At 40.8% G+C, this 12,856-nt stretch overlaps 1 protein-coding gene across 1 annotated transcript; it reads left to right on the top strand.

Moving 5' to 3' along the window:
- The first annotated feature begins 3,159 nt into the window (after positions 1-3,159).
- On the top strand, positions 3,160-10,181 carry hepacama (hepatic and glial cell adhesion molecule a). Its single transcript, XM_028969921.1, has 7 exons — positions 3,160-3,452; positions 4,303-4,644; positions 4,737-5,018; positions 8,714-8,807; positions 9,144-9,202; positions 9,297-9,361; positions 9,504-10,181. Exons 1-7 carry the CDS (start codon positions 3,368-3,370, stop codon positions 9,861-9,863), a joined length of 1,287 nt encoding a protein of 428 aa, XP_028825754.1. The 5' UTR covers positions 3,160-3,367; the 3' UTR covers positions 9,864-10,181.
- The last annotated feature ends 2,675 nt before the right edge of the window (positions 10,182-12,856 follow it).

The following is a 12,856-nucleotide window of genomic DNA, read 5'->3' as shown; positions in this document are numbered from 1 at the left end:
TTTTTTCCTGAAAAGGAAGGTTTCTAGAGTATGTTTGAAAACATTTCTAATAGAATTTCTAATAGAAATTCATTCCAGCACCTAGGAGCCAAGACAGAAGAGTCTAGATGAATGCTTTCCTAGTACTGAGGTAGGAGGTTGCTGAACCTTCCTTGGTTTTGTAGGCAAGCATCAGTATATTGAATCTGATTCGGACTGCTACAGGATGCCAGTTGAGAGGACTACATGCACTACTTTAAATTCTACATCCTTTTCACCCCCATTGCAAATCTCAGCATCTCTGCCACCTCCAGCTCTGCATCCTGTCCATTCATCACTGCCACAATTTCCAAGCCACACAACAACGTCAACAACACCAACTTCCTGTCACATTCCAGACATTTTTTATTGTACTCCGATCCCATGTCCTCATGACCGGAGCTTCATGTTTGCCTTGTCTTGTGTCCCCTGATTACCTTGATTGTTTTCATTTACATTTACATTTACAGCATTTATCAGACGCCCTTATCCAGAGCAACTTACAATCAGTATTACAGGGACAGCAATTTAGGGTTAAGTGTCTTGCTCAGGGACACAATGGTAGTAAGTGGGATTCGAACCCGGGTCTTCTGGTTCATAGGCGAGTGTGTTACCCACTAGGCTACTACCACCCTACCACCCTTTTCATCTGTGATTGTTACTATAAACGTTCCCTTGCTGTGTCCTGTCCTCATTCGGTCATTCATCTTTTACCTTGTTTCATGTGTGTTTAGTTTATGTGTCTGTGTTAGGGTCTTTGTGCCTGTTTAATTTATTGCATCCCCCTGTTTGTGAGTAGAGCATTTGTGTTCATCTATTCCTGCCTCGCACACCTTACATTGTCTATGAAAACTGACATCCTGCAAACTATGAAGGAACACATAGGAAATTATGTAGAAAACAAAAAAAAGTGTTAAACAAGTTAGAATATGTTTTACATTATAGATTCTTCAAGCTATCCAGCTCTACGACCTCTTGGCATTCTCTCACTCAGCTTCATGAGGTCGTCGCCTGAAATGGTTTTTAATTAACATATATGCTTTGTTAAGAAGTTATTTATTTGCCTTCTTAATGTGTTTGAGATCATAAGATGTGTTTTGTAGGGTTGATCTATACAGTGAGTAGCCCCATTTGATTAGTGGTCTAATCCATATTATGATAAAGATAAAGAGAAACAACAGTCCATCATTACTTTAAAACATAAAGGTCAGTCAATCTGTAAAATTTTAAGGACTTTGATCGTATCCTCAAGTGCATTTGATAAAAAAAACAGAAACCACACTTTAGAAGTTCTTCAGATTAGTCGAACTTGTCGAACTTGTGTACAGAATCTACAACAGAGTGAATCAAAAGATGTATTCATAGTTGGGGTCCTAGTGAACCGGAATTGATCTCTTCATCGATGGTAACTTGAATGCACGTTGTAAGTCGCTCTGGATAAGGGCGTCTGCCAAATGGCGTAAATGTAAATATAAATGTAAATGTAAATGATTAGAGCCCAAAGAAATGAATTATATAATTCAAGTAGCAGACATCAACTATTCAGAGGAGATCGCATGAATCAGGCCTTCAAGGCAAATTAGAAGCTTTCTTTTAAACCATTAACTGCATTATTTGGGCAAATCTGAAATGCACATTGCAAAGCAGTTACTTAAAAAAAAATGAAATACATATTACAAATCATGTAATGTTTTTTTAATCTTTCAGGACCAATAAACAGACGTTTTACAGGCTCAGTTTTTCACACAATGGATTAAAGAACTGAAATATTTCTACTCTAACTAGTTGCTACGAGACGGTTGGAGTCTTCTCAGTGCTAAAAGGGTGGAGATAAAGTGTTGACATTATTTTACTCATCTTAAAGCTGCTTTAAAGCTGTACTAATCTCAGTAAGATTATTTTATTTTTCCATTTTCATTACTACTTAATGCAGCTTTTCTTCTGGCTTCTCCCATCAGGGGTCGCCCTAGCAGATCAGCCAGTCTGCTTGTCCACACAAAAGTTTTAAGCCAGATGCCCTTCCTAACACACCCCTCCCCATTTACACAGGCTTGGAAGGCACGGTCACATGTGTACCCAGTGGCTGGGTTACCTTGTGTCCAACACCGGATTCCTTTTAAATAGATAATAAACTGATTTTTACATGCCATTTAAAAGAAATAAATATGCTTTCACATTACTTGTTTAAAGAAAACATAAGATTGCAGTTTTTAAACAGTGACAATAGTTTTGTTTATCATTTACAAACTTAGACTGTAAATTTATACTCAGCTGCAATACTTCTAACAGTTTTTTGAAGGTTTTTATTTTTTACCCACAATAGCCCATAATGACAAAAAAAAAACTATTAAAGTACAAAAAATAAAACATGTGTATAAAGTATTCACAGGCTTTGCTCAATACTTTGTTGAAGCCTTTTTGAGTTTGAGTCCTTCATTGCAAAACTGCTTAAGCTCCAATAGGTCTGGATGCATTGGTGCACAAATATCTTCAGATCTCTCCAGGCATGTTCAAATGACTCACAAATATCCGCTCCATATTTTTGGGGCAGTGGTGGCCTAGCAGTTAAGGAAGCAGCCCCGTAATCAGAAGGTTGCTGGTTCGAATCCCGAGCCGCGAAGGTGCCACTGAGCAAAGCACCGTCCCCACACACTGCTCCCTGGGCGACCGTCATGGCTGCCCACTGCTCACTCAGGGGGATGGGTTAAAAGCAGAGGACACATTTTGGTGTGTGCACCATGTGCTGTGCTGCAGTAAATCACAATGACAATCACTTGGTTTCACATCAGGCCTCAGACTGGGCCAACATGGGGTGCCAGTTCAAACTCACAACCTTGAAAGTGTGAGGCCTCTTATTTTACATTTGGTAATACATGGAATGCTTTGCACATCGAGTGGAGGGTTACTGGTGATGTCTCACCATGGCTTCTTCCCCTTTGGACAGACACACTACATCACAAAGACAAAGAGCCAACTGGCCACAGCATGTGTGAGTGCAGTAATGTCTCAGACCAGTGACTTTTCACTCGAAAGAAACAGCCTGTGAAAGAGGCACAAAGAGGGCCCTGAACATAAACTAGGTACACACAAAGAACAGACTCGGGGAACTCTCATAAAGACACACACATACACACTCAGAAAAGGGTTCACCTAGAAAGTCTCTCTCTCTCCCTCTCACACAGACACACACATGCACAGAGTGCACTCACACACATACACATACAGGCAGTTGTTCAGGCTGCATTCTGAGAGACCCCAGACCAGCAGGAATCTACCAGGCTACTCAGAGACATTTTCACGGTGGCCAAACCATGCAGAGTAGGAGCGAGGGGATCTCCGCCTCGTGGGCATGATGAAGATGGGCAGAGACATGTCCTCGCCAGTTGTTCCCACGCTCCTCCAGCTCTTCTGCCTCCTCGCCGCTCTTCTGCCAGGTAAGGGGAGACTTTTTTTTTTTTGTTCTGCTTGTGACAGCCAGACAAAGTTTTGAGTAAAAGTTATGCAGTGTGGACAGTTATGTAGCCACAGCAGTCGCGATTTTAATTATGTTTTCGGGGAGAGGTATTTCACCGTCTGTAGCGGATTACACAAATAGAATAAGAAGGAAAAATATGTATGGTTTTCAAGTATCAGTTCCAGTTTTACTGTCTGAGAGGGTTTCAAATCAGATGGGAAGATTATTAATAAATGTAAAACGTGGATTACGTAATGGATTATTTAAATTAACTTGCAGAGTAGATTTGGCAAGATGAGTCTGCTAGTCTGTCTAAATGCATTATGCCAGTTTAACTTAGTTTAGTTAGGCCACCATAAGTAGAGAATTCTACTCTCGGTTGGATCAGACATGCGGGAAGCACACATTTATATGTGTGGCAGTGTGAAGCATTTCTTTGTGCTGGGCTACGTGTGATCACTGGGCCCCTGTTCCTCACAAAAAGCTCATCCCTTGCTGGCCCAGCTCAGCGAAGGAAACTGGGACCACAATTCTGGCCTTTGTGTGCTCACTCTGGCAACCTCCCACTGTTACCACGGCAATCAAGCGCCACTACGCAGACTCGCTCTGCACAGGACAGTTATGGAAATGGGGAGTAACGCACTGTGTGCATGGAGTTGTGCTGAGCCTTTTCGTGGCAGTTTTACTGAGGGCAGTACGTCCATGCAGTGCACTTTAACGTTTTTCTAAAGCCTCATTCATCACACGTGTTTGCGTAGCAGATTAAAGAGAACATCTCCAGGCCTCGTTTCATTGTGAATGGTTGTGATTTGTGTTTTGCTGGTATGAAGGTAAAGTGGCCGGAGTGAACATCAGCTGCCCAGCATCTCTGGTGAGGGGCATGCTAGGAGGAGCAGGCCTCCTGTCTGTCAGCTACAGCACCACAAGCTCTGACCTCCCCGTTATTAAGTGGCAGCTGAAACGGGACAAGCCAGTTACTGTGGTGCAGTCCATTGGCACGGATATCATCGGGAACCTCCGGGCGGAGTACCGCAACCGCATCCAGGTCTTTGAGAATGGCTCCCTGCTGCTGAACAACCTTCAGCTGTCTGACGAGGGGGGCTACGAGGTTGAGATCTCTATCACTGATGACACCTTCACAGGGGAGAAGAGCATCGACCTGACGGTGGACGGTACGCAGCACCATCTATAGAGTATTTATGCTTTTGCACACACACATCGCATATAACTGCCTTCAATTCAAACCAGACTATCCATTTTCCAGTTCCAGTGTCCAAACCAGTTGTTCAAATGGTGGCCTCATCCGTTCTGGAACTAACTGAACTCTTCACCCTCAACTGTTCCCATGAGACTGGCACCAAGGCCTCCTACAGCTGGCTGAAGGGTGGCAAAGCCCTAACCAATGATTCCCATCTCCTCCTGTCACCTGACCAGCGGCTCATCACCATTCTGCGGGTGCTGATGTCTGATGATGATGTCTACAGCTGCACTGTGGAGAATCCCATTAGCAGCATGAGGAGCTTTCCTGTCAAGCTCACAGTCTACAGTAAGTTTCTCAAGCATACTTGTTTAACAATGTTTTTCAAACTCCATTTCCAAAATGACTACCACAGACTAAACATTATCAAGGATATTGAATCCACCACTGGCAGCAAAATACACACATTCTCGCAGATAAGGAATCAAACTCGTAACAGAAGGGTTGCGGGTTTAAATCCAGAAACAGTCAAGGTGCCACTGAGGTCCCTTTCATGGCTGCCCACTGCTCACTAAGGGTGTGCACCATGTGCTGTGCAGTGTACTGCAATTTCAAAAATCGATCATTTCACTTTTTTCCACTTTTAAATGCAAATATAGATACTTTAAGAAGTTGAATTGTTGACTAAAAGTTACAGGCTTAAGTGCCCACCCGCAAGGCAATGACACTAAATAGGCTTAATATACCCCAATAATAGAACATGAAAATGTAGCACTTCATTTATGTTATCCTTTATTCATTCATATTCATTTAACCAGTTAGTCATATCTGTTCCTGTCGGAAATTAGGATGAGTTCCTTGTGCACAGTCGACACTGAAGGCTGAAGGTCACTTGTAGATAAAACTGAACTTGATTACAAACACTAACAGCTTGAAGACGTTGGCACATAATGGAAAGTTTCACTCTCTCTCTGTACTAATGCTACCTTCTAATATCTACTGTATAGCAGGAGCAGATCGCCTGTTCCAGACAATCCTGTACAATCTCTCAACTCTGCTCAAACGAGTCAACAGGATATTTACTAGTAAGACGAACAGCTCTGTAAAGCTGGCATAAAATAAGCTATTTTACATTTACATTTACAGCATTTATCAGACGCCCTTATCCAGAGCGACTTATAATCAGTAGTTACAGGGACAGTCTCCCTGGAGCAACTTAGGGTTAAGTGTCTTGCTCAGGGACACAATGGTAGTAAGCGAGATTTGAACCTGAGTCTTCTGGTTCATAGGCGAGTGTGTTACCCACTAGGCTACCGCCACCCCGCCATTTTAAAACAGTAACTAATTATTTTAGTTTATGTTGGTTAGTATTCGGTGATATATGACATTTTTAATATTTGTTTTACGTTTTGACATGTTTTATTGAGAGCATTTGCACAGAATATTGTTTATTTAGTTGAATGCAATTCCAAATAGATTTTTTAAGTTGCTTTTTGGTGTTTAGCGTCATTGTCAGCCGTCATCCATAAACCATCCTCATCCGGTCTGGATGTTTGTCGACAGCAGAAATTCAGATCTGCCACCAGAGTGGTTTCCAGTTGTGACATCTTCCAGGCAATGTTGTTTCATAAATGGTAGCCACTCTCCCTCTGGTGGCAGGTCTGGATTTCTATTGAAATAAATTAATATACAGTCATCTGGACTCCACCAGAAGACAGAGTAGCTTATCCAATCAGAACTCTTGCCCACCAATGTTTACATTTATTACAGCCTGTTAGAGGGTTAGAATGTCTGCACTTCCTCTGCACTGCTCGCTCGGCTTATTTTGTTATAGTGTCATGTTGCAGTGACTCAATAAGCTCGGATGCAAGTTAAACAAACACTTTAAAAATATTTTGTTTGTGTTTTGCAATCATTCCTTGGTAGAATGACATGTAGGCTGTAGCTGGCATATGAACACTCATTGTTACCCCTCACTCTGACTCTGTGTTTCGTTGGGTATGAATGAGGAGCTTTGCAATCTTGCCTGCGAAGAAGTTTCTTAAGTCAGATCGTGTGTAATGAAATAAAAAAGAATACATCACTTTCGAAACGCAACGCTCTCATCTGTATGACTCTCAGCCATAGCACAAATATTCAACAAGATAATATTTAAAATGATGACATGTCGTAAGGAGTAATAGAAGGCATTTCCGCAATCCTAATCAACCCTTGCATTAAGTGACATTTTTTGAACATGGTTTAGGAAAAGCACGACGGAACATTTCAATTATACAATCATAAAATCATACAAGAAACATTCACGTCTTTCCGCCACAGTTAACACGATGTTACAGCACCAGTTCTACAAGTATCCCGTAATGATCATCGCCACTCCCGCACTCCTACAGATCAGTTCTGCATTATATAAATAAGTCAATTTTATTTATATTATTCACCTTTATTTCTATCATTTCATTTTGTAAATCAGGATTTCTTGACTCTTCAGGAATTCTTGGGGCCCCCTGGTGGTTGACCTCTGCACTTGGGTTTGATGCATTTAAAATTTTTGTAAATTTTTTCATTATTTATTGAGCAGGTTGTGACCATAACCTTAAATATATAAGGATTCCACTGTACCTAGATAGATGCTAATGAACTTTTGTATCCCTTTAACATTTGACTGCATTTGGTTTCTAGGCGAGTGTGTTATCGACTTATCCTTAAATTAATTTAACACAACACAGCTATATGAGATTATGGGACATTAAATAAGCTAGAGAGAACCCTTGGAGAAGTGTGTGGGGACAGTGCTTTGCTCAGTGGCATTGCTCCATATACCATAACTGTTACATAAATGTAACATTATTTAATTGTGTTTTTTTTTTACTATGAATCTGGTGATATAAGTAATTGTAGTGAAAAATAACATAGCTGCATTTTAATTATTTCCTGTGTGGGTCTGACCTATGACACAGATGCAATTTTTAGCAAGACAACAATCCCTGCATATAAATGGGCAATGAAAGGAGATTCAAGTTCAATTATTTTTAAATGGCTGGCATTTAAAAGTGACACATGGCTGGCAAGGCAGTCAAATACAGGAGCAACATGCTGACAGCGTGGTGTTTTTTTTTGAGTGCAAATCAGCCAATATTTTAATGCATGTGATATGGTTCCCAGTGTTTTGGGTACATAATTGATTGGGAATAATCATGATTAATTCATTGCAAAATATGTGATTTTTTTTTTGACAAACCTAATATACAGTATACATGTTAAGTGCCCACCACTATGTCACACCATGGAAGGGGAGGACCCAGGCGCTTGAACAGAAACCAGTTTATTGTAATACAGGACAAACATGGGGAAGTGGAAATGGGCAAAGGAAAGGCTCACTCACATGGGGGGCACTACCACACCGAAAACCACAACACACACACTGTCTGGGGTGCCAGGAACAGTTAGGGTCAAGTGTAAAACCTCCAGACAGACAAAAGGCCTTTTTTCTGCAATATCTTGCAGATAGTCTCCTTGCATGAAGTTGCCATCTGATGTTGGCTCTGGGGAGCCCAGGACTTTTTTTTTTTTGCAATTACAGAACAGTGATACTTGATATTTGGCCCATCTAACAATGCCCCCTTTTTAAATACGAGCTGTAATATCCTGGAGCCTCTGGCCCACCATTACTTTGTCTCGTTGTCTGTGTGTTTCCAATTTACAATTACCAACCTAATGCAAGCTCCTGCATTTCCTCCTTTTCTTGTGGCTTGTCTGTGGTGTATGTGTTCTATCCATTCTTTTAAAGTTCACACCTGCCCTGAGAGTGTTTGAGTTGTGTTTTGGCCACTATGCCTATTTTCTGTTAATGTTTAAGTACAGTCACTATGCAATTGAACCTCATCTCAAACATGACAGGAACGGTTATTATGCACATGGTCTTTAAATCTTTGAAAATAGCAAATTTGCAAGTGTGCCACACACCAATGCACAGTACATCTGATACCATTATTTCACATGCACAGTCTGAATTCCTCATCACCTTTTTAACCATGTTTTGGCAGGGCGAAGTTCACTGTACATCATTCTTGCTACTGGGGGAATTTTTCTTCTCATCACCTTGGTGACTGTGTGTGCTTGTTGGAAACCCTCCAAAAAGTAAGAACACTGCCAATGCTGCCATTTAATGCAGACATTTAAAACCTGAGCCATTTTAGTGCTGTGAAGAAGCATTTGGCTCCTTTCTGATTTCTATTATATGGACATTTACAGTTGTGTGATGATCTGAAAGATAACTTTTAAAGATATCTTTAAAATGTTATCTTCAAACATTAAGTTTTAAGAGATTATTTTATTTTAAATCTATGCCAAAATACATGACCCAATATGAAAAAGTAATTGCGCCCTCTTGTTAAATCATGAATTAACTGTGGTTAATCACATTTATTTCTGTAAATCCACAACAAAATTCTTTCCTCTGATTGAATGTTTCAGAAGAAATCTTGAGACAAGTGTGAGACAAGCTGTGGAGCTGAGTAATGGCAGTAATGAAGGTGAGACGTTATCACACAAGTAACCCCTTATATGACATCTGTGAAATTATTAGCATCAGGGAAATTTTCCCATCTAAAGTTTTCTTCTATGCAGTTGACGTGGTGCCCAAACGGAATGAATGGAAAAAACCACTTGGCCTCTACGTCCTTAGAGAAACTGTGAGCTCCTAATTTTTCATATTGAGTGAAACATTAAGAACTGTACAGGACAGTGTTCTTCCCTGTTCCCAAAGCCATTCATCAGCTAAATCATGCTGAAGTGTGCAGATTTAAACTCATCCTGTCTCTCATACTGTTCTAGGAGTACAATGAGGAACCTGAAGACCCCAGCAATAGAACAAGCCCACAAGTTCTCAGAAACCCAGGCAGATACAGAAGCTCACCCCCTCCTATCTCTCAAAGCCCTGAACCCCTGGCACAATCTGCACAGAAATATCTCTATGCCAGTATTCCATCCTCCCCTCCAGCACGCATGGCATCAGTCCACCCTCCTGACTCACCTGTTCATGTCCTGGCCTCAACCCCTCCGTTCACAGGCACAGGACACAGGAAATGGGCCCAAACCCCCCAAAACCTTGAGGAGACATCTTCTTACCAGCAAAACCAGCATCCACAGCCACATATAAATGACCACAGACATGGTGAAGAGCGAATGGAATAAAAGTTAAAATAGTGTTCATTCAAAACATGACTTAAGAAAACAGACATATATGAAAGGGGAAGACTGTAGAAGATGAGCTCAGCCAAAATTATATCAACTTCCACTTGTTGCTTTCTTGTTCTGGTGCCCCAAGCACATGGAATACCCTGAACAAAATACATTTTAAATCTAGCCATTTTTATTGGTAGCATAAGTGTGGCCCAGGTTTGAAAGATTATGTTTGGATAATGTATATAATCTTCTGGAAAGAATGTATGAAATGGAACGGTGTAAATTATACAAAGAAATGTATAGCTCTAATAAATCTCTTAAAACATATCTGGATGCATTTTAGAGCCTCTTTCACACAGTTCACTGTATTGGTGGTGATTAGTAGAGTGATTTTTATGGCTGTGGGTGATAAGCAGGGGTGCTTTCGTGGCAGGAAGGTTGCCTTAAAACGCACCCCAAAATAAGTCAGAATCTGAAGGTCCCACTATGATAGACTTTAAAGAGTATATTGTAGTGATGGTGAACAGTGAAGTGAGTTTCATGGATGATAACACAGCTGCATGTAATATTTTACATAAAAAGTACATTTCTAATAAAACATTGCAAAATTCATAAAGTGCAGCACAAAAAATGCTGATTTATTAAATGAATGCTGATTTTTTTATTTTGTAATGCTAAAAACAAATTACATTTAAAATGCAGAAAGTCAACAGCAATTGGAAGCAAATTAGCCTTGAGTAATGAAACTGGTTTTTAATACATATTTCCGTGAAGCTGATCCAACTGAAATCATCCACGGTTTGGTAAACTTCAGCAAGAACAGACAAGGAGAAATCTGTTTAAACAAGGTAGTGGAATAAGAGCGATATTGTGTATGTTGTTTCTTTAAACAACTCATTATAAGTTGTTTAAAAAGGAAACATGAGATTGTTCATCCATTGTTTCCATCTAAACTTAATTAGTAAGAACATTACACAAACTCCACATGTGTTCATTCATAGTTTTGATGCCTTCAGTGAGAATCTACCAATGTAAATGGTCATGAAAATAAAGAAAACACATTGAATGAGAAGGTCTGTCCAAACTTTTGGCCTGTACTGTATATTTCAAGTACTCTCAAAACTCCAAAAGTTTTTGAGGCATTTACCAGTATGTTTTTATTGCAAATACCTGAATAAATGAAGAAACTAAATCACAGGAGTAACAGGATTTAGTTTCTCTAACAATTTCCTTTACTGGAATGAGGTGGAATGTCTGCCCCTGGATAAGTGGATGAGACTAAAGCAATCAATCCTTGAAAAGTATATTCAGCTGATTACAAAAATTGTGATTGCCATTTAACTTAGATTTTGAACAAACAGTTCTAACAGTTCATAAACACAGGTAACAAACAAGTTATATTAGTAACTAGTGCTGTGTGATTCATGACTCACCCGGATCCATTAAATAACTTATGAGTCACAAATCGGAGGTCTCCATTGATAAGATAAGATAAGAAGAATTTTATTTATCCCGAGGGAAATTCTTTTGTCAACAACATGCTCAATGCAGACATTGAGTGCACTACGCTATGTCTAAATTGTAAATTCCATCACATAAATGCATCTTATAATCATTAAAACTTCTATTACTAAATAACAGATGCATAACTTAAAGTTTCTTTGCACCATCTGTATCTAAATGGCTCACAGATGGGTTAGCGTTAGAGAGGTAATACATAAAACTTGATTACATAAAATCTGGCTTTAGTGATGTTGTCCAAAATCTCTCCATTAACTGCATAGGCTGCTAATGTGGTCTTAAGGGCAGTAATTAGTAGCCCCCATTGCGCCATTAAACCTGTGAAGTCAGTGTATGCTACCACTTCCTGTTGCTGGTTTAAGGACAGCCAGAAGAAGAGTGCATTAAGTGGAGGCTGTGATGGGTTTCCCTGCTCACCATTATCCCTCTTCTTACTGGTGAGTGCTGGCTTTTGCTGGACCTATGAATTGAAGTGTTCTGACTGACCTTCTCTCTGCTGCTGAGGTGAGAAGAAGTTGCCGTGGCCTACCTGCTTAGGCTCTGGCCCAGGGGTCTCAATAGCTGACAGAGAGGCAGGTTGGAGGGGCAGGGGATCCAAGAGGTCCTAAAAGACCCTCCAAAGGGTCACACAGTGGCACTGTTGCAGCCTCAAATTGATCCACAGTGACAGGTCAGACAGGTCTTCCAAAGTATCAGCAGGTCATGAGTGAGAAGCAAAATTTGTTCAGTTCTGGGTAAAATTCAAGTGACAACACACAATTCCAAAGTAAAGCTACACTGTTCCTCTATCACACCATTGCAACTTGAAAGCAACAGCTTTCTTTGAAACTAGCACAACAGGACGAGGGTTATCATGTCTGATGTTAAAATAAGTGTATGTAATTATGTTTGAATCCTTATGTCCTTATGTTATTATGTTACTTTGCAAATTAAACGAAGCAGCAGGACAGATCAAGTCTGTTTATAGATATTATTTTATTACAGTATTGTGATGGTCCATGTTCAAGGGTGCACTTGTAGACATTGCAGGACGTGGAGGAGACTAAAGAGCCTGAGGAGGCTTGGGGGACTTGGGGCTTGGGGAAGCATCAGTGTTTGAAATGCAGGAGTGAGACAACAGGTGAGGGGGAACAGGGCCGGGAGAAGGCCCAGATGACAGTCATGAAAGTCCTGCAACAGGATGTCCCTCCATGAGACCCAGGATATCCCTCTGTGACACCCAGAAACACTAATCCAGACCATATCTTTCCCAATCCACCAAGTATTCAACACCACAATACTGTCAGCGGATGTCCAGGAGGACCCAAATATTCTGGAGCTGGTGGAGCCGCAGTTGACTGCTGGCCCAGGTCCCTCTACAGTGTTGTGAGGGACCATACCAGCTGATCCCATGGAGGCTTCAAAGGGCAAGAGGCTAGTTGTTGAGGAGCAGTGTTGGTTCTGGGTCAGCTCTGCTTGGACCAGGAGGTGAGGCTGGCAGA

This window comes from Denticeps clupeoides, chromosome 2 (genome assembly GCF_900700375.1).
Source record: "Denticeps clupeoides chromosome 2, fDenClu1.1, whole genome shotgun sequence".
NCBI lineage: Eukaryota > Metazoa > Chordata > Actinopteri > Clupeiformes > Denticipitidae > Denticeps > Denticeps clupeoides.
Note: the sequence above shows the minus strand (reverse complement) of the source record. Positions and strands in the feature narration are given on the sequence as shown.

What these genes read in the sequence shown, in the direction of transcription:
- hepacama (XM_028969921.1), top strand. Translation starts at nt 3,368, where the DNA reads ATGATGAAGATGGGCAGAGACATGTCCTCGCCAGTTGTTCCCACGCTC. An exon ending in GAGTAATGGCAGTAATGAAG is followed by an intron (nt 9,203 to 9,296) that starts GTGAGACGTTAT and finishes TCTTCTATGCAG; the next exon opens with TTGACGTGGTGCCCAAACGG. An exon ending in TCTACGTCCTTAGAGAAACT is followed by an intron (nt 9,362 to 9,503) that starts GTGAGCTCCTAA and finishes ATACTGTTCTAG; the next exon opens with GAGTACAATGAGGAACCTGA.